The sequence below is a fragment of the Amphiprion ocellaris genome, chromosome 17, assembly GCF_022539595.1.
Source record: "Amphiprion ocellaris isolate individual 3 ecotype Okinawa chromosome 17, ASM2253959v1, whole genome shotgun sequence".
In the NCBI taxonomy this organism is placed as follows: domain Eukaryota; kingdom Metazoa; phylum Chordata; class Actinopteri; family Pomacentridae; genus Amphiprion; species Amphiprion ocellaris.
In genome coordinates, this window is record NC_072782.1 from 31814261 (window position 1) to 31826961 (window position 12701).

General features: G+C 40.7%; 1 protein-coding gene across 4 annotated transcripts in view; it reads right to left on the reverse strand.

The window, feature by feature from the left end:
* dcc (DCC netrin 1 receptor) overlaps nucleotides 1-11650 on the reverse strand; it is a 305906-nt gene extending 294256 nt beyond the window's left edge. For all 4 annotated transcript variants that reach the window (XM_055004135.1, XM_055004134.1, XM_055004133.1 and 1 more), the window contains exon 1: nucleotides 11117-11650. In XM_055004135.1, the coding sequence (XP_054860110.1) occupies nucleotides 11117-11258 (142 nt within the window). In that variant the 5' untranslated portion in view covers nucleotides 11259-11650. The remainder of the gene's footprint in view (nucleotides 1-11116) is intronic.
* Nucleotides 11651-12701: the final 1051 nt, after the last annotated feature.

Sequence of the window (12701 nt, forward strand, 5' to 3'; positions counted from 1 at the left end):
CTCGCATGACGCCACGCCTCGCCGCATGAATATTTATGAGGGGAAACTGCTGCAGTTGGACCGATTCATCTGGTCTGCGGCGCTGCACGGGAAGCCGCCGAGCCTCGCGCCGTCCGAGAGCGGAGATGACAAACCGTCGGCCATGTTTCCTGGACTCCCTCCAACATGGCCGACGGTTTGTCATCTCCAGACCCCAGATCGGGCCGTTTGTTTACAGCTAGACGGGACTCCGGGAGAATAAAAATGGGACGAATTCTGCTTAAAAAAACAGCAGCAGCAGTTTGTAACGCAGGCAGGAAGCAGGCTGGGGTTTGTTCTTCCACAGGAACTGTTACGTATTATCTGCTTTCATGGCGCTTTGCATCTTACGCCTTTAGGTTTTTAATTTAACTGCTGATGAAGAGTGTTTGGCTCCGTAATCACAGCTTTCATAGAGTCTCAGGGATGTTTTAAAGAATACTTAAATAAGATATGGTGGGTTTTCTGAGAGACTTGGAGACATTTCAGTGTTTTAGGTAGAAAATGTTCCTAAAGGTTTGAGGTTTCATTCAGCAACCCAGTTACAAACACAAAATTATGTTCCTTTGTGTCTAAACGGTCTCCTCAACTATGTTTTGAAGCTTGTTCCACCAGATTATGTTTGTATTTCCAAAAACAACAGCTCTGATGTCGGGTGATGAGGTCTGGTTCTCAGATTTTCCACACCAAGCTGGGAGAACCAATTATCTTTAGAGCTTAATTTAAGAGTTGGCTTTCCTTCAAATTAAGAGGAATCAAGAGGAATTGAAAGTTTTTCTGCAGATCTAGCCTAAACAGGTTGCATTAATATTATTTATGGACTTAATCTGGATAAATTTAATTTAGTTGTGTGTTACTAATAGAAGCAATTTATTTAGGTTGGTCCAATAACTGCAACAGAGCTGCAAAATGTAACAGAAACAAAGAAATATCACGGTGTTCTACAGATACTGTATATCCATTTACCTCCCTACAGCAGTGATCAACAGTTATTATTATGATCATATATTATTATTATTATTATTATTACCTGAGTGCAGTTATTCCAGGAGTAATTTGAGGTCAAGAGAACAGCCTCTTGTTTGCTATTATTTCTGCCACCTATTGTGTTCTAGATGCAAATTACAGATAATTAGATGCCACAAGGTCACATTTAATGGGACTGACACAAATGTGTTCGGTTTTTCCACCTACAGTCGACCTCAAAGTGAAAGTTGTGCTGCAAACTGAAAGATGTCTTCTAATAGTGGGTCAGATTGGGACCTCGAGTCACAGTTTTCCACCTAAACTTCATCTTTTCACCAGTTTGGTTCTTAGGATTAGTGGACAATCTTCCATTTCTTGTTCTAACCCCAATATTTAAACTTGTTAGGTTTATTCATAATGTCACTTTCATTTCTCTACCAGAAATCAACCACAAATAAACAATTAACTTGAGCGTATTCACTGCACCTGTCAGTAGCTTCAATGTTGTTCCTGATTATTGTTTATTTTATTGAAATGTGCTGCTGTTTCATAAAGATCACAGTATGTTGGTGAACAAATTCACAGATTTCACCACCTTCTGGAGTCTCACAACCACATCGGAGTCTTAATAAAAGTAGTTTTCCAGTTAGATTCTTGGATTTAAAGCAAATATTTGCTCCTCGTCTGCACTGAATCTCAGCAAACCTTCATCAAACACACATTTATGGTCTGCTTCCACCCAGACAGCATCGTCCAAACCAGACAGGTGGAATAATCTAGAGCACTTCTTAACTTTAAAAAACACAACTCTCTTTGTCATCCTTTTTTCAATTCTGCAGAAAACAGAGCAGCTTCCTTCACAGTTCTTGTGAGGAAAAGATTCTCCAGAAATCCACCAACCAAACAACCAACAACCCAACCAACCAACCAGCCAGCCAGCCAGCCAACCAAACAACAACCCAACCAACCTGCCAACCAACCAACCAACCAGCCAGCCAGCCAACCAACCAACCAACCAACAACCCAACCAACCAACCAACCTGCCAACCAACCAACCAGCCAGCCAGCCAACCAAACAACAACCCAACCAACCAACCAACCTGCCAATCAACCAACCAGCCAGCCAACCAACCTGCCAACCAATCAAACAACCAACCAACCAACCAACCAACCAACCAGCCAGCCAGCCAACCAATCTGCCAACCAGCCAGCCAAACAAACAACCAACCAACCAACCAACCAACCAACCAACCAACCACCCAACCAACCAGCCAACCAACCAACCAATCTGCCAACCAACCAACCAACCAACCAACCAACCAACCAACCAACCAACCAACCAGTTATGGAGATGTTTATTATGTGTTCATTTGGTTAAATATGCAAACACTTTTCCACATTTTAATCAGGTCCTAATTTCTCAATGGACAAAAAAAAATAAAAAAACACAACAAAAAGCCGCAAAGTAGGAAATAATTTTTAAAAACACAGCAGGAAGGAATAAAATAAGTAAAAACCAATTACTGTAAAAGTCTCTAGGAGTATTAATGAGTGGATTCAGAGGTGAAGGATGCAGCAGAAACCTGCGGCAGGTTCAACATGAATAATTCATGAATGTGAGCAGCTGATGTTAAATATAGACAGCTGAGAGCTCAGGACGTAAATGAAACGCTAATGTTCAGAGCCGAGGCAAATTATCTTTCTGTAAATTACTCACCGACCTTTTTATTTTGCGTTTTATTTTTTCATCCTTTCATGTGAATAATGCAGAGACACAAACAGACCTAATTAAAATCCACGGCGAAGCTCTCGGGCTGTAAACGAATCCAGGTTGGACAAAAAACACATTATTGTCAGAGCAGAAAATAACTTACTTTTTAAATTTGAAATGAGTTTTTTTCATGATTCATGATCAGTCTCCTTGTGTACGATCAACCCTGCTTACATTTCAGCCTCCTGCACCTGAAGCAGAGCATTTATTGGGTTTTTATGCATAAAGAGTGGAGTTTGTTTGTTTTTATTTCTGTCTTCAATTTTACGACTCAAATCTGCATCGATTCCTGCAGCAGTTTCAGCAAAAAACGGCCATAAAAAGCCCTGAAAAGACGACGTTAAGGATAAAAAAGTTCCCATATGAAAGAAAACCTGCCACATAAATGTTATATATTCATTTTATTTTCCATTTTCACTGAGGATTTCAACACTTTGATCATAATTACCAAATATTTCTTCCTTTTGTTTTACATGGAGTCAAAAACACAAAAGTTTATAATTTTCAATATAATAAGTGGCAATTGGAAAATTCTGTTTTTTATGATCACAGTCTGAGATGTGTCAACCAAGTCAAGATCAACAAAAACCAAGTTAAAACCTGCAAGACCCAAGTCAGGATCAATGGAATCCAAGACAGGATTACGTTTTAACACAAAACGTGGCAGTCTCAAGTCAAGATGAATACGTTCCATGTAAATTCTGAGCAAAAGACCAACCAGACCCAAGTCAGGATCAATGAGTCCCAAATCAGGATCAGCTTATGTAAATTCTTAGCAAAGAAACAACAAATCTCAAGTCGAGATCGACAACCTGAGAGTGAAAAACCGAAATGAGGTTCAAGACAAGGAAGAAAAAACCCAAATAAAGTCTCAAGTCACAAACAAGTTCAGTACCAAAAGTACTTGGTTAGAGTTTAGAAAACCGTCCTGGTTTGGGTTCAAATACGACTCTTGCTGCACATTTGAAGCACCAGGAGTATTAAATATGTTGATTAAAAACATAGTTGTGACACAAACAAACAGAAAACACATTTCCTTCAAAATGTAATTGAAATCCAGTTAAGTTTGTCTGTGGTTCCAAATATCCACCCGAGGTTTTGGTAAATAAATTCTAAATTTCACCCTAAAAAAGACTCTAAGTTTAATTCCAGCATAGAAATGTTGTTTTACTGAACAGGAAGTTAAAACACGGAAGAATCTCATGCGGACTAATTACTCAGGTGTTTTCTCCTTCGTACACAATTAGCGTAGCGGCGTGGATGGTGGGAGGCCGAGGTGTAAACCAACACCTCCTTGCTGTTAAAAGCCTGCTGTGTCTCTAATGGATCGTCTGACTTTATTATTCAGCTCGGCGTATTAATGAAAAGGTTTTACTGCTTTGAGCTTTTAGCTTTAATGTGATTCTTGATTAAATTTAGCTCCCTCTTGCTTCCGCTGTTTGTTGTTTTTGCCGCGCAGCTTTGTGACTTTCTGCAGGAGCTCAAAGACTCTTAATCAAGACCGAGGCTGAAATCTTTTTTTTTTCCTTTCTAAAAGCACCAGAGATGCATAAAACAGAAACCTCGGGATAATTACTGCACTAATACGAATCTTCATGAATATTTCCAGAGCTGATCCGTCCACTATGGAAGTCCAACCACTGGGACCACAAACATCTATTATTAAAACAATCAACCTGCTGCCATTTCAGCACATTCAGTGATGAGTTGCTCTTAAATCTGCATCCATTAAAGAGACATTTATTCTGATTGCGTCACGTTTGAGCATCACAGGAAATGGGTTTAATAGCATCAGTGTTTGCTGTTTTTCCCTTCTAATGTACAGTTTTAATGTGGTTCTTCCATCTCAAATCATCTGTTCTTCACCTCAACTATCTCTGATTGGCTTGAAGCTTCTTCATAACAGACTATGAATATTTATAATGCCATCTGCAAAATTGTAGCTTCATATATCCAATACTTTCTGAGATAAACATTTCTAAAAATCACCTGTTCATCCGCTTTTATCAGGTAGAAACGGTGGTGGAATATTTCAAAAAACAGAGATTTACAGACGACCTGAACGTTCATCTAAACCTGCAGCTTCATCGACTGCATTTCAAACCAAACCTTTCATTCTGTGATGTTTTTATCTGATCAGACTCCTCTGATCAAAGCTATTGATCGGCTCAGACTGATAGAAGGAAGATGGTTCTGATCAATACTCTGATATCAGCAGAAAAATTAGAATTATTTCCAGCAGCAGCAGTTTGATCAGCAGCTTCTCACAGAGCCGATCGATAACCTATCACTGATGGGAGGGAATATTGATCAGCTGGAGGCTCCATCTATTCCAGTTAGAGCAGAAATAGATCAGGAGGAAGAGGAGGAGGAGGAAGAGGAGGAAGAAGAGGAGGAAGAGGAAGAAGAGGAGGAAGAGGAAGAGGAAGTAGAAGAGGAGGAGGAAGAAGAGGAGGAAGAAGAGGAGAAAGAAGAGGAGGAAGAGGAGGAAGAAGAGGAGGAAGAGGAGGAAGAAGAGGAGGAAGAGGAGGAAGAAGAGGAGGAAGAAGAGGAGGAAGAGGAGGAAGAAGAGGAGGAAGAGGAGGAAGAAGAGGAGGAAGAGGAAGAAGAGGAGGAAGAAGAGGAAGAAGAGGAGGAAGAAGAGGAGGAAGAGGAGGAAGAAGAGGAGGAAGAGGAGGAAGAAGAGGAAGAAGAGGAGGAAGAGGAGGAGGAAGAGGAGGAGGAAGAGGAGGAAGAGGAGGAGGAAGAGGAGGAAGAGTTATCAGCATGTTTTTGTCGTGATTTCAGTTTTGAAGACTTGTAAAGAACCGACGGCTCAAATTAAATAATATAATATAATATAATATAATATAATATAATATAATATAATATAATATAATATAATATAATATAATATAATATAATATAATATAATATAATAATTGTATATAATGTAATATGTTATTTTATGTGTTCTGATCTAAATTCAATATTTTTCTGCTCCACTAAGTGACGTCTTCAATCCTGTCTCTGCTTTTATTTCTTTATTTTCTCTGAGGATTATTAGAAGTTTGATAATGAGATTTTTGGCTGATTTAAATACATTAAATTTAAAAAAGTGTATTTTTACAGTCAAACATTGTGTACACTATTTGAAAAAATACAGATTCAGACGGTTGTTTTAGGAATAAAATGTAAATTAATGCACATTTTCTGTGATTTTACTGGTTATTATGTGTAATTGGATAAATCTTTACAATAACACGTATTTTCCACATGTTTAATGATGTTTTAATATTGATTTCAGAACATTTCTAAGCTGTAAAACCATCTCACAAACTTCCTTGCATGAAGTTTTCCAGTTTCCAGCCAAGTAAATAAGAAATGTGTTTTTTATGCACAAAAACTGACTAAACTTCCAGAAACCTTGAAAAATTCTCACTTTTTTTTGACAAAAGGTGCCCAGAAACAGCCTCGGTGAATAATAAACAACGACACAAACTTCAGAAACTGTGACCTTTCTCAAAGTCAGACGAGGAACAAACAGGATTTTTATTCTGTTTCTGAAACATTTGAGCTCCTTTTCTGCAGAGTTTCGTGACTTCAGGCTCCTCCAGTTGTTTATTTAACAAACCAACTCCTAACATTCATGACAATCCTGCAGAAAACAGAAATATCTGCAGAAAACGGTGAAATAAACGCTGTGGAAAGCCACCTGAATGACTAATAAAGGGAGAAGAAGCAGCAGCACCAATTAAGCAGCAGCCGTGGAGGAGAAGAACATCCAGACGTGTCCACAGGATCAATGTCTCCATAGAAACTGAAGCTTTCACCTCCTTCAACGGGCTTTAATCAAACTAATTGGACTGTGGCTTAATAATCATCAGTTCTGCCTCAGAAACTCAACGTTCCTTTTAAATCACTCTGGTTATGTATGAGTTAAAGTAAGTGGTCGCCTCTGAACCCCAGCAGCACTTTCTGGTGGTTTTTCTTCACATCTTTGCTCATTTTTTCTCTGCAATCTAAACTCCTGCAGCTCCACAGAAACAGAACAAGCATGAAGACGGACAAAGAACTCAGAAATGTGTGGAAGATTACTAAAAATGACTCAAAACCTGTTGAAAAAACTTGAAAATTGGACATTAAAATGATTTAAAAATTGTCCAAACTTGTTTAAAAATGTTCCTAATGACAAATTGTGTCCAAGACGTCTCAAAATTACTTAAAATGGGTCCAAAATTAGTCAAAACATTACTTAGAACTTGCCTCAAATGACCTAAAACTCATCCACAAAGATCTAAAATGATCCCAAATGACACAAAACTTGTCCAAGTTTCCTCAGAATGACTTAAATTACTTGTTCTGTGTCCAAAATGCCTCAAAACTCGTCAAAAATGACTCAAAACTTGTTCAAAAGCCACAAATGACACATGTCTAAAATTAGTTCAAGTACATTCAAAATTGCTTAAATATGTTCAAAATGTCTCATAACTTGTCTAAGATGATTTCAGATGACTTAAATTACTAACAATTAGTCAAAAATGTCTTTTTATTGAGCTTTAATGTTTGATTTTTCCTTCTTCTTTGGGTTTATGTGACCCGTCTGCTGGAACTTTCCCCCTCTGGGATTAAAAACGTCTCCAATCAATCGTTCTCCTGGATCAGTCCGAAGAAAAGGTTTAACCTGAAGCTGCAGTAAAACCTCCAGAGATTCAGTCTGAAACTTTACGAGCAGCAGAGAAATCCTGGAAGATTCAGGCAAATCAGCAGCGAAGCACCTGATCGGAGTCAGAGAAATCCACTTAAACCTGCCCCAACCTGGCAACACACTTAGTAGAAAAACAGCAGAGAAACCCCAAAGATTCACCAACAACCAGTCAGATCTGGCAACCCAAACCATCACAACTAAACATCCAGAGTGGAAATGAAGACGAAGCAGTTGGAAAATCCTGAAAAATTCACTAAAACACATCAACAGAGGAATGCAGCACAAAAACCAAATGAAACCCAGTCAGACCTGCAGGTTGGAGGAGTTTAGGATGATTTTAAAGGAAAAAAAGCAACAAAAATGCAATGAACACGTGGTTTGAAGGGTAAAACAGCAACAAATATCAAGTAACATTCTGCTAAGGAGCAACACAGCTCATGATCACCTGCTAAAGCCCTGGAAAATGCATTTATACCTGCTCCAACCTGGCAACCCGTAACCTAAACCTGATCATTCTGGAAGAAATGGCAGCAAAATCTCAGTAAAACATACGGTGTAAAGCATAAAATAGCAACAAAACGGCAGTAAAATTCACTAAATCCTGACCAGAGGAGCAAAACACTCTGCAAAATCCTTTTAAACCTGCTCTAACCTGGCAACCCACAGCCAAATAAAACCCAGTCAGACCGGCAGGTTGGAGGTAATTTGGGGGAATTTAAGGGTAAAAAGCAACAAAATTCACTCAAATCTGACCACAGAAGCAGCAGAGATCTGCAACAATCTTTTAAACCTGCTCCAACCTGGCAACCCACAGTCTAAACCTGATAGGCCTCAATAAATCCCATCCCATCGTTCTGGGAGAATCAGCAGCAAAATTCTGCAAGATTCACAGATTACCAGTCCAATCTGGCAACCCAAATGATCAAAACCAAAAATTTAGGGTGAAGATGAAACAGTCCGAAAATCTAGAAACATTCAGTAAAACACACAAACACCACATGAAACCCAGTCAGACCAGAAGGCTGAAGGCGTTTTGGGTGATTTTAAGGGTAAAAAAAAGCAACAATAATCCACTAAAATCCACCAAAACCTGACCAGAGGAGCAGCAGAGATCAGGATCACCATGTAAACCGGCTCCAACCTGGCAACCCACAGCCTGAACCTGATCATCCTGAGAGAAACTGCAGCAAAATTCACCCATAACCAGCAAGGAAAAACACTCACAGCCTGATCTGGCAACCCAAATCTGAACAGTGCCATCAAAACGCATCATATTTGAGGTGGAAATGAAACAGCTGAAAAATCCCCCCAAAAAGTCACTAAAACACATGAACAGAAGAGTTTTTGCACAAAAGCCAATGAAACCCAGTCAGACCTGCAGGTTGGAGGAGTTTTGGATGATTTTAAAAGTATAAAAGCAACAAAAATCCAGCCTGAACCTGACAGGCCTCAGTAAATACCATCATTCTGGGAGAAACAGCTGCAACATTCTGCAAGACTTACTGATAACCAGCCTGACCTGGCAACCTGAAGCATCAAAACTAAACATTTAGGGTATAAATGAAGAGGAAACATTAAATCTCAGTAAAACACATGGTTTAAAGGGTAAGCAACAAAACTCCAGTAAAATTTACTCAATCCTGACTAGAGGAGCAGCTGAGTTTTGCAAAATCTTCCAACCTGGCAACCCATAGCCTGACCAAATTAAATTCAGTCAGACCTGCAGGTTGAGGGTATTTGGGGTGATTTTAAGGGGGAAAAAGCCACAAAATTGACTAAGTCCTCATCAGACAAGCAGCAGGGATCTGCAAAAATCCATATATACTTGCTCCAACCTGGCAACCCACAGCCTGAACCCGATCATTCTGGAAGAAACAGCAGTAAGATCCTGCAATTTAACCAGCAAAGGTCTGATCTGGCAACCCAAACCTTCAAAACATGTCACTCAGGGCAAAGCTAAAGGTGCAGCAGCTTTAAAATTCTGGAAAAACTCCGTAAAACATGTGGTTTAAAGGTTATTTTGGGTCAAAAAGCAACAAAAATCCGGGAAGATTCACTGAAACCTGGCAACCCATAGCCTGAATCTGATCATTCTGGAAGAAACAGCAGTAAGAGCCTGCAAAGATAAGCAGCAAAGGTCTGATCTGGCAACCCAAACCTTCATAACTCTTCATTGAGGGAAAAAAGGGAGTCAGATCTACAGGTATGAAGAGTTTTGAATGATTTTAAGAGTAAAAAAAAACAACAGAAATTCAGTAAAATTCATTAAAACCTGACCAGAAGAGCAGCAGAGCTCAGGACAACCTGCTGAAACACATATAAATTTGCTCTAACCTGGCAACCCACAGCCTGAACCTGATCATTCTGGGAGAAACAGCAGCAAAATCCTGCAAGATTCATTCATAATCAGCCTGATCTGGCAACCTGAAGCATCAAAACTAAACATTTAGGGTATAAATGAAGAGGAAACATTAAATCTCAGTAAAACACATGGTTTAAAGGGTAAGCAACAAAACTCCAGTAAAATTTACTCAATCCTGACTAGAGGAGCAGCTGAGTTTTGCAAAATCCTCCAACCTGGCAACCCATAGCCTGACCAAATTAAATTCAGTCAGACCTGCAGGTTGAGGGTATTTGGGGTGATTTTAAGGGGGAAAAAGCCACAAAATTGACTAAGTCCTCATCAGACAAGCAGCAGGGATCTGCAAAAATTCATATAAACTTGCTCCAACCTGGCAACCCACAGCCTGAACCCGATCATTCTGGGAGAAACAGCAGCAAAATCCTGCAAGATTCATTCATAATCAGCCTGATCTGGCAACCCAAACCTTCAAAACTCATCATATTCTGGGTGTAAATGAAGGTGAAACAGCTGGAAAATCCAGAAGAACTCACTAAAACCAAATAAATCCCAGTCAGACCTGCAGGTTGGAGGAGTTCTGGATGACTTAAGAGTATAAAAGCAGCCAAAATGCTATGAACACATGGTTTAAAGGGTAAAATAGCAACTTAACTCCAGTAAAATTCACTAAATTCCAACCAGAGGAACAACAGAGCTCTGCAACATCCTCCAACCTGGCAACCCATAGCCTGAACAACCTAATTAAATTCAGTCAGACCTGCAGGTTGGAGGTAATTTGGATGATTTTAAGGGTAAAAAGCAACAATACTCCACTACAATTCACTAAAGCCTGACCAGAGGAGCCCATAGAAATCTGTTCCAACCTGGCAACCCACAGCCTGAATCTGATTATCCTGGAAGAAACTGCAGCAAAATCCTGCAAGATAACCAGCAAAGGTCTGATCTGGCAACCCAAACCTGAACAGTACCATTAAAACTCATCATATTCTGGGTGCAACTGAAGGTGAAACAGCTGGAAAATCTTCCAAAGAACTCACTAAAACACATGAACAGAGGAGTGTAGCACAAAAAGCCAATGAAACCCAGTCAGACCTGCAGGTTGGAGGAGTTCTGGGTGATTTTAAAGGTTAAAAAAAAAGCAACATAAATGCAGTAAAATCCACCAAAAGCAGCAGCAGAAGCCCAGAGGAACCTGCAGGAGCCGTCAAACCCTGCAGGTCAGCAAACCGGGAGACGCAACAAATGTGTCAATCCTGGTTTGTGTTGCAGCAACCAGAGCAACCAGAGCAACCAGCGACCCTCAGACACTCACCGTGCGCCGAGCAGCGAGCAGCCAGCAGGCAGCAGAGCAGCAGCAGGTCCGCTCCTCCGGTCCTCCTCCTCCTCCTCCTCCTCCTCCTCGGAACCAGCATCCCCCAAACAGCAGCCCTACATCCAAACCCGGCCAGCTCCATGCTGTCTCCAGCAAGCCCTCTGTCCTCTGGCTCCAGCTGCACACCCTCCACACAACTCTTTAATTGTGGGCTGGAAAAAAAGCTGAAAATGAAAATCACAGGTGATAAATCCTCCAGAGGTGATGAGTCAGGAGGATGAGGAGGCTCAAACAAAACCTCCCCAAAAAACCAACCCAAGCTGGGCTGCAGGATCCACAAAAAACACCAGAAAGAAAAGAAAAAAGAAGGTAGTTCTCCCCAACAGCAGGTCACTCTCCTCCTCTGACGGCTGAAATAAGTTCCACAACTATGCAGGCGGAGTCTCCATCACCGCTGCTGCTGCTGCTGGGTCCCGGTCACTGTGACGCACGGAGCGCTCCGATCCACGCTGCCTTCTCGGAGGTCCGCTCCGTCTGCCGGGGAGGAGGATGGAGAGGGTCGGAAGAGAGCCGGAGCTCCAGCTGGAGAGAGAGAGAGAGAGGGAGGGAGGGAGGGATGGTAGAGAGACATAGAGGCTGAATGGAGCCATTGATCTAAAGAGGCTGCAGCTAAAGCCCGGAGCGGGACTTCCAGAGAGGAGCGGGGCGGAGCGGCAGCTGCAGCCGGCAGAGGAGGCTCGGCGGCGGGGAGAGATTAGCTGAACTCTCCTGCCCTCTCTGGTCGCAGCCGGAACTTTTACACTTTAACCACAGGTGGGACGTTTCAGTCATGACTCCATCAGCACAGAGCATGAGCTGTGTGCTATTTAACATATGCAGATTTTTAAAAATGTAATGTTAAAAGTCAGGAGTTTTTAAATAAGGCCAGTATTATTATGAGACATTTATCGTTGCAATGAGGAGGTTTTCCAAAAAAATCCAATCACAGGTGGGAGATTGTGTTCGTTAGTATGCAATCTATTAAGAATTTGTCTATTTTTTCACAAATGTGATATTAAAAATAGTATTTTAAAGTTAGATAACAAGTAAATTGGCAACTTTAACTTTAATAACGCCATAAAAAGTCATTATTTAAGGTGAAAATGGAGGTGAAACCGCTGTAAAATCCCGAAAAAACTCACTAAAACACACAAAACAGACCAACCAGATCATGGTATTAGGTATTTTAGGTTAAAGTGAAAGTAAAATAGCAACAAAAATCCAATTACAGGTCTGAGATTGTGTTCATTAGTATGCAGCATCTTCTGAGTCAATTTAAGGTTAAGATTAGCATATTTTTCACAAATACACTAATTAAATGCCACCACCGTGCTTCATATAATGATGCTGCCGCCACCATGCTTCACAATGAGGGTGGTGTGTTTGTTGTGACGTGCAGTCTTTGTTGTCCAGTAAACATGAAATCTACTCCTTCAGAGGAATCATAGGAGTCTTGGTGGCCTCCCTCTCTAGTCTCTTTCTCCTTCAGAGGAGTCATAGGAGTCTTGGTGGCCTCCCTCTCTAGTCTCTCAGGTCTTGAGGACAT